The 14,161-nt window shown below is 34.6% G+C and overlaps 1 protein-coding gene across 1 annotated transcript in view; it reads left to right on the forward strand.

Moving 5' to 3' along the window:
* ABI3BP (ABI family, member 3 (NESH) binding protein) overlaps nt 1–14,161 on the forward strand; it is a gene marked incomplete at its 3' end in the record, with an annotated part of 108,201 nt that overhangs the window by 8,579 nt on the left and 85,461 nt on the right. The window contains exons 3-4 of the mRNA XM_009085208.1: nt 3,411–3,479; nt 6,413–6,545. Of these exons, the coding sequence (XP_009083456.1) occupies nt 3,411–3,479; nt 6,413–6,545 (202 nt within the window). The remainder of the gene's footprint in view (nt 1–3,410; nt 3,480–6,412; nt 6,546–14,161) is intronic.

Raw genomic sequence — 14,161 nt, forward strand, 5'->3', positions numbered from 1 at the left:
ATTGCTTTATTCTGCTTTAGGCATTTAAACTTGAAAGAGCAATTTCACTGATGTTCACTGCCATGTGCCTCTCAACTGAGTGGTCAAAACAGCCCTTGTTCAGGGAATTACACCCGTAAGAATGAAACATGTATTTGTTGACTAGCACTTTTCTGGTACATCTGGGCATTTTCCTATAGTACTTTGTGGCTAAAGAATTGAAGGTGGTCGCTGTTTGGACTTTAGTTCTAATATGAAAGGAGCTCTTAGCCAGAAATATTTGTCATCCTAGTCTTAATAAAGGAGGATTGTCAGTAACAGGTTAAAACAAGTGGATTTATTAAGTTAGTCTTATAGTAGAAGCCCTCCAAGAATGTATTGGTCATCAAGGAGTCACTCTCATAGCAAATGTGCAAATGTATTTTAAACTGAACTTGTTAAAATTTACATTGTTCTGTAAGGATCCTCCATTTATGAGGTTCTGGATCCTTACAAGATGACAGCTCTATATCTTATATCTCTATCATATATGTCTCTGTATGTACTGATGAATAATGAAATCATTTCTGGAGGCAGATGCTGGATTCATGCAGATATGTGTTCAAATATTACACATTAATCTTAATTATAGAACTATCCTTCTCTTGCTAAATACAGTTCAAGGAAAATAAGAAATAGTTGTAAACAGGATTGTCTACACTTTGTGATGTGATTTCCTTTTACTTTTTTTTTATTTTAGAAATGCACTTCTTCTGTCAAATATGTTTCAGTGTAAATAGTTGATACATTCTGTGAATCATAATGGCATACAGTCAGAACCCCTTATTTTTTTGGCTACCTCTTATTTCAGCAATTTCTCTCTTAAGCATTTAGATGAGCTAGCACAAGCTAAATCACTGTTTTATTTCGGTCTCAGTATTTCACAGCACTTTCTTTTTCTGTGTACTGTTTTATTTTGGTCTCGGTATTTCACAGCACTTTCTTTTTCTGTGTTATTCACCTCTCCCCAAGATTCCACCTTCTTATAGACATGAATTTGTAAAGTGGATTATGCATATGTAGGCATCATAAAAGAACACAGATTATCATGAAACCATTCTCACAACTTGATGAAGTTTAATACATGTGCGAGGAAATGTTTTAAGGCCCTGAAAATTAATTGAGTCATATCAGCATAGGATAGTTTGCATATTGTGATGATGACTGATACATATATTTCTCAGAAAGAGGACTGAATCAGTCTGAAAACTCTGTGGTCTTCTGAAATTATTGAAAGAAATGTTAAATTGCAGTGCAAGACTAAGAAAGAACTCCCATTTCTAAACCTGAATCAGGGCTCATTATATGATATTAAACAAGCTGTCTGCATTTCTTGATTTCAGATACCTTGGATATAGAATGAATATCTGGCCAGAATAAAAACCCTCTCGAGGCACATGTTCTCCAGTCCGTACATAATGCTTTGATACTGTGCATCAAACCAATGAATTTTAGTTAAATATTCAAATTTTGATTTGATTTGATTTAACTGAAATAGTTGCTATAGTCTAAACACCCATGTAGTACCATGGGTAGTTCTGCTCAGGAATCATAGAATCATATTTCTAGATTAAGATGAGTGTTTTAGTTAAGTTCAGAGCAGAAATTTATTGTTGTATCCCAGGGATTGAATTTACTCCTTTAATAATTTCAAATTCTGATTTCAGTTATAATGATCAGAACAGTATCTTAAATCTAGTGGTTCTAAACCAGACAGGTGGTCTTTTTAAAACCTGCCTGTTCTCTAACAGTGCTCTCTCAACATCTGGTCTTAGCCTGTCTACCTAAGTACTTCTTTTATACATTGTATTACAGTCAGAAGAGTCATAAATTCTCTGCAGAGTGGGGATGTGTTGTATTCTTTATTAAGGCAATATTTTTTCAATCCACCAAAAGAAAAGCTTAATGAACAGCACATAACACAAAATATTTCTGCAGAGAGCACTTTGTTACAGAACAGACACCTGTTAGAACTAATGATTCATGAAAAATGTCAGGTTTAGTGGCTTTGAGATGTGCAGGTAGATATTTAGTCTTTGTTTATTACCACATTTGGTTTAGAAGTTAATCTATTTCTATACTGCTACACATATCATTTCAGATTTCAGTCAGAATTGAATGTTCCAGTTATGGAGCTGAGAAAAATTGTTTTTAACCATTTGGATAACTTTCTTTCACAATCTTTGGATATTTGCTGATGAAAACAGAGGTTTTTCTATGTTTTGAAGACTGACTTTGTAATTCACAAGGTTTCAAGGTGATTCTTGAAATTAACTTTGTTGAATACTTTGCAAGAGTTTCACAAGTCTCACAGGTGGACATAACTGCACAGCAGAAATCTGGGATTAAAGTACAGGGAAGTCAAATTATTTTAAAGTGTCACTTATTTTCAGTCCTAGGTCTCAATACAAAAAAAGTCAAGATGGTTATGCAAATCCCAGAACTGTGTACAACCCTAAATAGTTAAAACCATATTTTTGTAAATGGAGATGTATTCACACCTCAGGGATTCTCTTTTATTAAATAATTCTTTTATTTTTCAACTAATTCTTTTTTCCACACTGCTTTAAGCAGCTATTTTCAATGCTCATCTTAGTTACTGGGTGCAGATCAAACCCATTTAAGAAAATAATTAAACAAAGTACACCCATAGTTTGGATTTCCAGTGATTTAAATGTACAGAATCAGTGAAGTTTTTCCCAACACTGACATAGTCTTTTCTATAACACAGCAAGCTTTTGATTTTTTCATTACATTCCTTTCTCTCTTGCTACAGAAATGTGGGTGTAAGGAAAAATTTAATGATTTCTTAGTGGTTCTGTTTAATTGGTACTATTCAAGCTGCCTGTTACACTCTAATATGCAGGAAATTCAGTCTCATCTGTAGAGACAGATTTAGATAATATGTCTAAACTAGAATGATATTTTTACATTGAGGAATCCTTTTTTATAAAAAACTGTAGTGAAAATGATAGTGATCAGCATATGGTGAGCCAAATTCTGCCCATGAGTATCTCACTGGAAGCTCCTATGATGACTTCTTTCATGTTGCAGTTTGGTGAGAATAGAGCTTGGCTTGAAATACTTAAGGGAAGAAATCTCTGACATCTGATTTTAAGAGTAAGGGAAAATCTTTTTTCTGAAGAGGAATTCCCCAGACTGAAATCACCATCTCAACTTTGTTTTAATCAAAGCATCAAAATATTCTAAATTCAATATATCTTAAAGAAAACATGCCTAAAGTTTGCAACGACTGGATATGTCAAGCATTCACTGAATGTGAATGTGTCAAGCATTCACTGAATATTTGACTTTTTCTTATAAATTGTACATTAATACCTTCTTAAAATAAATGGCACATCTATATTAATTGTTTGTTTCTTCATTTCCAGATGCAGAGCCACGGTATTTGGTTTCAGTAAGACCAGCACGTGTTTCAAATAATAAGAAATCTTGTTCAGGTATTTTAACATTACTGCATCTCTTTCTTAATGTATTTGAATGAAGACAGAATCTTTTACTGGGTTGAGAATATATTTGTACTTGTAGATGTCTGACTGGGATGCACAAATTCTATGCATGGGAAGGTAGAGTGTCAAACAGTAGTTCCTAGATGATAATTAGTCACACACATGGTGTTCAAAGCATGAAGAAGTACCTAAAGATTTTTCTTGTAAAGGTCTTAAAATGACAATTGAACTCGAGAATACTAATTTCTGATGTTTAAAGAGGTCACAAGTGCATGCAAGAAAAAGAAAAGTTTGGAAATGCTGTGTTGTAGTGTATTGAAGTTACTCTTTCCAAAACTACCAGTATGGATTCCTTCATCCATAGGCATGTCAAAGTTCCTTGTTTCTCATTGAAAAATGGTAGTGAGTGTGTGTGTGTCTGTCTCTCTGTATATCAGTACTACTACTAAGTTTGCTGATGCAAGGATTTGAGGAAAGACGGATATTTCTAGCTGAAACTAAACATAGCAGAGTATAAATCCAAATTTAACTTTTGTCTCTTTCAAAGTCTTTCTCTGTGACCTTAAACCAGTCATTAATATTGTTGGTTCTTAATCCCTTACTTTAACATGGAGACTTCTCTCAGAATCACTGTTGCAAAAAGTAAGCTGATGCCCTATCCTGGGAGCATTCAAGGTCAGGTTGGACTGGGGTCTGAGAAACCTGACCCAGTTGAAAATGTCCCTTCTCATTACAGGGGGGTTGGACTAGGTGAACTTTAAAATTCCTTTCTAACCCAAACCATTCTATGATTCTATGACCTTTATATGATTTTTTTTTTCTAGTTCCTGGTAGCTGCTTGGGATTAATTTCTTCTTGCTATACATAAAAGAGTATGTCTAGAAAGAATTTTGGAAAGTGGTTTACCTTTCAGATGCTATATATAGATCTAAAACCCCAATACCCAAAATACCCAATGCATTATTTGTACATGATTAATTTTTGCATCTACAGTCTACAGAAATTGATTTCTGTAGCAAGATGAAGAAAATTGCTTCTGCAGTCCAGTAAAGGTGTAAGAACAGTTATAGGTTTAATGCTAACTAGATACGTGGCAAGTCTTTTTGTAGCGACAAGAGTTAAACTGGACAGAAATTTAGTAAAGTCTGAGTTATGGCAATTTAAAATTTACAAATGAAGACTGGTTGCATTTCTAGAAAAGACACTGTAATTCAAACTGGTGTTAATACCAAGGAATTTTATGGTTTACATTCATATCACAAAACATAGGTAGTAATAAAAGTAATTCCTCTTTTTACAGTGTACAAATCATTGCTAATGGCACAATAAAATTCAAAATTCTATGTAGGTTCTCCCAAAAATCAGTTTATTTCAAGATATATGAGAATGTATTGTGTCTTTTCCTTAAAACTCACATCTTTTCCATGTTTCCTCAAAAACAGATCCAGAAGGAGATTTTGCTATAGGCAGCAGATTTGCCAGATAGTTTGGTGAATGACCAAGCTGTTTGTTTGAACTTTTTTCTTAAAAACTGGAGAAAGGTTGTAGAAGCAGGTGCAGACTACAAGAAAATTATTTGCCCTTATAGAAGTACCATATATTCCACAGCATATCAAAGTGTGTCATATTTGTTCTTAAGCATAGAGTGTGATTCTGGAAGTATGTCATGCTTGTTCTTAAGCATAGAGTGTGATTCTGCTTGTTTGTGGGGGTTTGTAGCAACATATTCATCATCAATATAAAGTAAAAGCCCACATGATTAATATTTCTAAATGTACACATGTTCATGGGTTAAAAGTACAAACCAGACTGAGGCTTGTTAGCATTGGGTGAAAGTACAAACCAGACTGAGGCTTGTTAAGTGAAGAGATTAATAGAGTTCAAAAGGCATGAGAAGGAAGTTAATCAGGTCTGTTTCACAACAGTGATAAATAAACCCCTTAGATCAATGGTTTATAAACTTTAGATGAATTTGTGGTCACCTGTACATTTTGAAGAGGTACAGATCTTTTAGATTTTTGAAGTATGTAATGTGATGTAAATAAGATATCTGTTTCCTTTAATTGATCATCTTTCAGACATTTTTAGATTTTTGAAGTGTGTAATGTGATGTAAATAAGATATCTATTTCCTTTAATTGATCATCTTTCAGACACCAGAGTTTCTCCTTGGGCTCTTAGCAGTCCACAAACTGCAGATTCAAAATAATTGTTCTTGATCATTTGTTCATTTCCACCTATTAGCTTTGAAACATTCTTTAAATAAGGTTTGTTCTCCATATGGGAGTTTTGCTCCTTCATTCAGAGCAAAGCTAAAATTAAGTATCATGCAAAAGCTGAACATTTTCAATATAGTAGGTAGTTAAAAGAGAAGACACCCCCAGATAGAGACACTGACTCAGATCTGCCTATAGTTAAGAGCAAAAGAACTTTTGTAGGCTTTGTTTTACTCTCAGTGAAGAAAGATGTATTAATTATTTATGGACATATTTGCACTGTTACAATGAAACCTGACAAGAAGTTATTATTTCTGTCAAACCCAAAGAGAGACTTCCTAATGTCCTGAACTCTGTGTCATACCTTCTGTGGTATGGTCTGAGACAGCTAGAGCTTTGAATTTAATCTACGTATAGCTTATTCTTATACTAAAACCACTAATTATATCAAACCCACCGATAGTTCATTTTCAAAAACTAGGTTTAACTGGAACGTTAGGCTGGAAAAAAGAAATCACAGACACTGTCTCTGCCCTTTTTGTAAATTATACATTAGAAATTGTGACTGTGAAAAAAAAGAGAACTGTTGTACCTTTCCCTTCAAGCTTAGAAGATAAGTAGATCTTCATTTACTATTTTATACAACTGCAAAAACTTTCCCTTACATAATGCAGGAGAGAGAAACTAACTTTATATGTTTCTTATGTAGGTCGGACCAAGACACAAAAGCCTCTGCAGCTGGTAGTTGGCACTCTCACCCCAACCTCTGTATTTCTCTCTTGGGGCATCCTAGTCAACCCTCAACATGACTGGACATCAACAAGTAACTGTGCTAGTGACAGGTAACATAACAGAAAAACATTTTTGATTATTATCATGATTTTATTCATTGTAGCTGTATGCTGTGGCAAAAATAAATTTTACAGTGGAAATTGAAATGTTGGAAACAGTATTTCTGAATGTGAAGTAAGTTTTCTCATTTGCTTATATCAGTGCTTTGCAAGTCTTGTCTTGAATGCAAATTGAGTCAGATGTCTACATGCTGAAGTGCAAATCTTGCTATTTCACATGAGATCCTTTGCTCTTAAAACAACAGCCTTGGCTCTACCTTGAATTGTATTATTTGTTCTGTGCATATAGTGATTTTAGCACCATTTTTGCCTTCCCTGTGTGCTGTGTCAGCGCCAAAGTTACAGAACCCATTGTGCAGTAGGAAGAAAGAATGCTTTAGAAGAAGCCTATATCCTGTAGTAATCCACCTGGAAATTCAAGGCATGTGGTATTCATCTCAATGCCTTCATCAGCTTTGGGTTTGCTCCTCAGTAGCTGAATTTTCTTGTTGGACATTCATTGACTCAAAGTTTGAACAGACTGATTAACATAGTCTGGAATGTTTTCCACTTAGTGCAGTGTGCTGCTGGTGTCTTACTGTTTAGAATATATTCTATATGTCTCGTACTCTAGTCTAAGAGACTTGCTTTTACCATGTCTTTGTGTCAAGTAATAGTATGCTGGTATTTAGTTAAGTGTTATTTAGTTCAGTTAGCTGATTCCTCTTAGGAATTACTTTTAATGTGCCCTCCATTTTAGTTAAATATTGTCAGGCTGTACTAAAGTACTGTCAATGTATTTCCCTTTTGCCTCCATAAAATGACTTGCCTAGAAGAGTTGCATTGTTCATTTGAATTTAACCCTGTATTTCAGCTGTAAAGATATGCTGACATTCACGAGTAGCTAGTTTAAGAACACTTAAATCAAGTTACAAATTATTATATCCAAGTCAGGGTATATACTTATAAGCAGATTTCTATTTTGCAATCAAGCATAGCAATAAAGTTAATGGAGAAAAAAAGTCACTTAAGTGGTGTGCTTATTTTGTTTACATTTACTGGACAAAATTGCTTGTGATTTATATAAATGATGAGAACAGTTTTCCATGTGACCATTAGAAAGTAGCCCATTCTTAGCAAGTTAGCATTATGTTAAAAGTACAAGACTTAAAGAGCAGATAATGGATTCATCAATATTTCTATCTGTTGTAGGGGCAGTCTACCTCACTTGATCCTTTTTCAGCTGGCATGTTCTCCTTACTGTGACATGTTGCAATGTACTGTTAATTATCCTCAGGGTTGCCATTAGTCACTAACCTCTAATCTTTGACATGGGCAGTATGTGGCAGTTATGACCTCTTAACTCAGTTCTGTCAGTAAATATCTCACCAATTTTTAGATTTGTAACTCTGCATGACCTGAAATGGAGTCACTGTTCTCGGCCTCAGATTTTACCATCTCCGAGTGGATGTTAGGCTTTTGTACAAATGTTGCATAATGTAAGCTATTTGAATGTGTTACTGACTCAGAAGATGAAAACCACATGGAACAGCACAGATCTGCTGGCCAAGATTTTCTCTAGTGCAAGTCTGACCTCAGTGGGATATTCCTTAGAATATCTGGTTTTGTGAGCAAATGAGTTTTGAACAAGAAGTGACATATTCTAAAAGAGCATTGGTATCTTTTACTGCTTCAGTGAAATTATTGCTTGCTTCTTGAGGGCACATAGTGGTCTTCTGTATCTACAAATTGCTTTTTAAGAAACTCCAAAGAAGAAAAGGTTCATGTGACATTTTTCATCAAACCATTCTTTGGTTGCTTAACTCTCTAGATATTAAGGGCATAAACTGATAGAGTGCTACGTATTTCCTTCAAGATAACCCGAAGTGAAGGTACTCAGTGCCATTTTTGTGGATGAAAGTTCTCAAATGCTTATTCATTGTTGAAGTGAAGGTACCCAGTGCCATTTTTGTGGATGAAAGTTCTTTGAAAGGTCAAATTTTGAAGCCTTCTTGAAGTGGCTAATCTCTCTGGTCAGAGCCTTAGCACTAGAATGAAAACCAAAACCTTTCCATATTTCCAAGAGAATAGAGAAACTTGTTTCGTCTCTGCCTTTCTATGTTCAAACAAACATTAGTGGACAGAGCTGTCATAATAAATATACTGGGGCTATGTTTACTGTTCATTTAGGTCTGAAAAAGAGAGACTACTTTATAGATCTATTTTTTATTATTTTTTACATTTTCATCTGCATTTGCTTTGATTAGAACAACTGAAAATCCCAAATGAAGCTGGGGTTTGAAACAGGTGGAGTTTGACTTTCAGTTGTTTAGGAGGGAAGGCTAGGGGAAGGATCATTATTTTCCATGTAAAAACAGTGTTTGTAGATACAGTAAAATATAGTGTCCTATTGAGTGGATTGTATGGAAAACCAAATGTGCTTTCAGATACATACAAAATAGAAATGTAAAACCTGAATGTATGTTTTTTTAAGTTTAAAACTTTGACAAATTCACATTGACTTTGTTTAAATTTGTTTTCCCATGCTCTAAATGTCCTAATGCCATATTTACAAGAAGCACAGATATTGTGTTTTACTTAGTTTGTATCTGATGCTTTAAAAAGAAAAAAAAGTTAAGAAAAATAGCAAGGGAATCCATACTTAGTCTTTATGTTGTACAGTACATAGAAGTAGGGTAAAAACCCTAAGTACAGAAAGATATGTGCCTATCTCCTTCTGTGCCTGTCTGCAAACATCTGTCACTATTTAGCTTCTAGCTTAATCATACTTTGTGTTGTGAGTGTCATATAAAGTGTATTTTAAACTTAGCAGAATTCCTTAAGGAAAACATACAGCAGCAAATACTCTTCCTGAGTTTCAGATGCTTTTGAGTAACTACTGAGGGATTATATGCTAATAGCTTCTTTAAACATGGTATGATTTGTTGCTGTTCAGCCTCTCCATCCTTCAGAGCCTATCACTCTTCCTTTCAGTCATTCTATTAAAAAAATTGCCTAAAATACATGAATGTTAGTGATCATGTAAAAATGAAAACTAAATTAGAAAGTGCTTTGCAAACTTCACTGGTAGTCATTATTGATCTAATTCTTTCCATCGTTTTGTATATGTCAGTGTCTGTTACTTTAAAGTAAACTTGGCAATAAAAAAGGAAAGAATATAATCAACTTCAGATACCAATTTGTGAAACAGTATCTGAAAAATCATAGTTCAAACTATATCTTTTATGACTTTCTAACATTAAATCGATGTTATGCTTCTAGTGAAGTCTAACTATAAACAAATAAATATATGTATATGTCAATAGTCTTATTTTTAAAAGTCTGATTACAATCCTATGCACAAGAATGAAATGAGTTTTAGAATCTTTTGTCTCTGGTGACACGATATCACAAAGCTGGAATGTTCTTATATCTCCAAGGCTTAATTGTTTGTTTAGTGTTATGTGTGACTAAAATAGTCATGATTAAACTGTTTGGAGTTTTGGTTGGGATCTGGTTCCAAATAAACCCATGATATTTATACAAACTGACCTAGCCTGGAAATCTTGTAAAACCATCTGCCTTATACGATTTCCAGTATCTAATTGTTTGTGCCTGAATATTTGACTGTACAAGTATCTTCTGGGAATCTGGCTGTACAGAAATTTGGTTAAAATTGGAAAAATAGCACTGGAATTCTTAGTAAGGCAGTGTAATTCATACTGATAGATGAAAACTTAATGTTTTGCCTATCCATCCTAGAATTTTATTTTTTTAGCAGCGAATGAGATTTGCTTAAGCCCTGTGTGCTGCTTCTTTAAAGTGGTCATAGTATTTTGTTTTCTTTGTAGTGAAAAGGCTGTCTCTAAGCTGAGCACTGCCTTGCATTGTAGAGTTTTAAAAATTAAACTATGTAAACTGAACACAGAAGAGAAACATCCTTTTGTGTCAGGCTGAGAGTCTTCTATGTTGGCTTTGCAGTTATAGCACATAGATATATTTGGCCTATGGACTAACATCGTACTCTTGTGGCTTCCTTTAAATGATGAAATTTGTCTCTCCTGCTTTATTTCTGCCATTATTTCACTTTTTGTGTGCATCATAGGTGAAGGCAAGGGAAGTCAGAATGTTGTAAAACATAAAGCTTGTTAATGTAGGCAGAGTTTCAGGAACAGACAGACATTAAACATAGCATCCTGTTGCACAGATGCATACAGGGAGAGGATGTTTTGGCAAATATAGACTCTTTATTTCTTTCTGGGTTTGACTGCTTGTTTTGAGTTTGTTTTGGGGAGGATTTTTCTGTCATTATTGCTGCCATTCCGACTGAAACAGTACTCCTCACTGGCTCATGACACCTTTTGATTTAAGTTGTGCTTATTGTCCTTTGGATTGACTAGTAAAAAGGGAGGAGGTAAAATTTCTGTACAGTCCCCATGATGGTTTGCTTGGAGGTACCTTCTAAGGAGTGAAGCATTGCTTGTAGGGGGAGAGAAAGGTGTATTGAATCTTATGGATCTTAATGAAAGAGCTTTAATGTTTTATAGAGTGCTAGCTGGAAAAGAAATGAAGTGAACCCTGCAGTCTTTTGATTCGTCTTTGTTGCAAATAGAAATACGAGAGCTATTCAGTAAACAGTGTTCTGATACAATGTACCCTTTTCATATCTTCCACAAAAACAAATATAGAATCAAAATGAAATATTAAGTTATATGTTCTTAGGTCTTTGTACCTGCTGAGAACGTAGATAAAAACAAATTCTCACCAAGTGTAACGAAGTGTGCCACCTCCTAGCTGAAACATCAACCTAATATTCACAGCTGTCAATAGCATTCCTAGGACTGTTCCAAAGAGTATTTCTTTGATAATAGCTATTAGGCCCCTGCAGAATGCAATTGGTTTTTCATATTTTTACCAGCATGTAGTGTACCTTTCCCTTCTATGTGAATGTGGCTACACTCCGTTTCAGCCTGCCTCCTATAATTTTGAGGGGGAATCTGTGGAGACCTTTTGATGAATATTTGCAGCCAGAAGAAGGTTTTGCAGCTTCTGATACCCACAGCAGGCCAGCTGCACACATTTTGTGCATGTACGTCACTGTCACAAGGGGATAGATATATGTGAGTGGTGACTGGATCTTAACTGCTTTCTCATGTCTTCAATTATATGTGTTGATTTTTGATACTGTATTTTTTATGAAATGAAGGCTTTAAAAAAGGATAAATTAAAATTACAACAAACCGTGATCAGCACGGCATTCTCAGGCAGGCTTTAGAACAAAATGTGATCAGCACGGCATTCTCAGGCAGGCACTGAAATTGCATTTTATTTGGCAGTTTGTTGTTCTGGTTTAACAATGAATTGTTGCTCTTTGATGACAAAACTTGGCATTTCTGGATTTGGACTCTATAAACAAATGATTGCATTTCCCTAAAAGTGCATGTTGTTTACAATTTGGATATTTTTAATAGTCAAATGATTGTGACTTACAAATTGTTAAATGGAACTTCATTTTCTTTGCCTTTTATTGGAACGATTGAGGAAATTCTGTCATCGCAGTCAGTGTTTTTAGTGTTCAGTATGGCAAGTTTCCACTGAAATTATTATACCCTTGGTGAAGTTTTTACAGGCTTGGAAGTCTTGGAGTTGAGACCACATTTCTTCTATGCTATGTGTTTCTCTTTCTAATGGCATAGTTTGGCCCAGCAATGAAAATCTTCGGATTTCTTAATAGTCTTGAATTTTAGTGAAAGATGTTTTTTGTTGTGTTCTTGGTATTTTAATTCATGTTAGGGTGAAGGAATTTACAGGTCTGGAGACACAGAACATTTTCCTCAGTGGTAGCTAGTAGGAACAGTCACTAAAGCCTAATAATTATGAACAAATTTTTAGGTGTCTTTTTTCTTCCTTATTTTTGATGCAGATATTCATTTAGACTGTTCAATAACTGAACTGAATCAGCATACTTTTTTCTTTTCATCACATGCAACCACTTTATTTCTATCCCATTGAACTAAAACTGATAGGAAAAGGTGAGGATGAAGATGGAAAAATATGAAAATTCCACTTTCAGGCAAGCTGGGAAGAAGATGGCTATTCCCACTTGTGATTCATATTTTGATCACAGATCTATCTATACTTTTTCCAAATCCCTCACCAAAAGACTGTATGAGGTTCAGCAAGATGCATTTGTGTTGAAGATTTGAGTTTTTATCACTGTTGCATCCTTTGAAAGATAGTGACAGGGAGTTCAAGTCAGCTTTTCCTGTGTGTTAATGTCTGTGTGACTACATATGAATGGTTTAGAAGATAAAGGAGCAGATATTTTCCTTATTTTAATGTTGCCAATAATTTCTTTTTTAAACATATTCTTTGTCAGTTCATCTGATAGATCTATTGTTTGACATATGAAATTAGAGCACATCACAGCCCACAGAAGTAAGAAGGCAGATTATTACTCAGTAGCCCAGGAATTGTTAAGAAAGGATATTCACTAGTCTTTTATTGTCTTTTTTTTCTTTTCTTTCCTCTTTTTCCTTTGCAAGTTTTAGGTTAGACTGTGGCTTGTTTTGAACACAAAATAGTACAGCTAATGAAGAAAATTATGTGATCAATTATAAATATTGATTTTGTAACCTGGTGAAGTACCTGAATGAGCTGAATTGTAGCAACTGAAACAGGAGCACCTATATTTTAGGTGCCAAGAGAACATATTTGACAGTTGCAAGATAAAATATGTAAACTAAGTGAATCACTGTGTATGGAATTATTCTCTATGGCTGACACTTGCCTTGTCTGAGGCTCTGTTTTAATAATGAAGTAGGAATTTCCATGTACTCAACAGTCATCTTTCAAATATACTCTAATCTGAAAGTGTTCTTCTGTAACTTTCACAAAAGCAGCTTTATGCGTAGATTGTATTATATTTGGTCTATTAAGTGAGTTTAGTCTGGACCTTTGATACCCTTTCAGTTGACTAAATTACTTCCTTGGCCTTTTTATTTTTTTTAAGGTCCCTTCCTTTGCTTCCATATATTTGTCTATATAATACCCGAAATAAATCTCACAACCTTAATTTTCAAGCCTTCAGTTTATCTATTTGAGTGTTGTGAAATACAATTGGATGGAATTCATCCTTCTTTCAGCTGGTGTAAATGTGAGCTGGATATGGACAAACAGACTTGTGTTATTTATGTTATGTGTAAGAATCTTCAGTAACACTCAGATTTAAAAGTTGCTAGATCTCTCTGAGATTAGTTTTTACACAAAAAGAAAGCTCCGCTCCATTCTGGCAGTGAGTCAGCATGTGTACTGAAAATGAGACTAGAGTAGGCAGGGGAATTCTTGTGCCAAAGCTCTCACCATGTACATTGCTGTGTTTTATACTGCCTAGCGCTGCAGTCATACTTTCTCAGGGTGGTGCTGCTTGACAGAATTGGGCAATTTCTGTAGAAATGCTTTTTGAATTCACAATATGTTAGCATTCATCACGTTATTGATTTAAACTGCTGAAAGAAATGTCTTAGTTTATTTTCTTGTTTCAAGTGTGGGCAATACATAATGGGATCACTCAAAGAGGAATGTATGATACAGACATCAACTATTACTGGTATTCCCTTGAGAATATT

The sequence above is a fragment of the Acanthisitta chloris genome, unplaced genomic scaffold (assembly GCF_000695815.1).
Source record: "Acanthisitta chloris isolate BGI_N310 unplaced genomic scaffold, ASM69581v1 scaffold1222, whole genome shotgun sequence".
NCBI lineage: Eukaryota > Metazoa > Chordata > Aves > Passeriformes > Acanthisittidae > Acanthisitta > Acanthisitta chloris.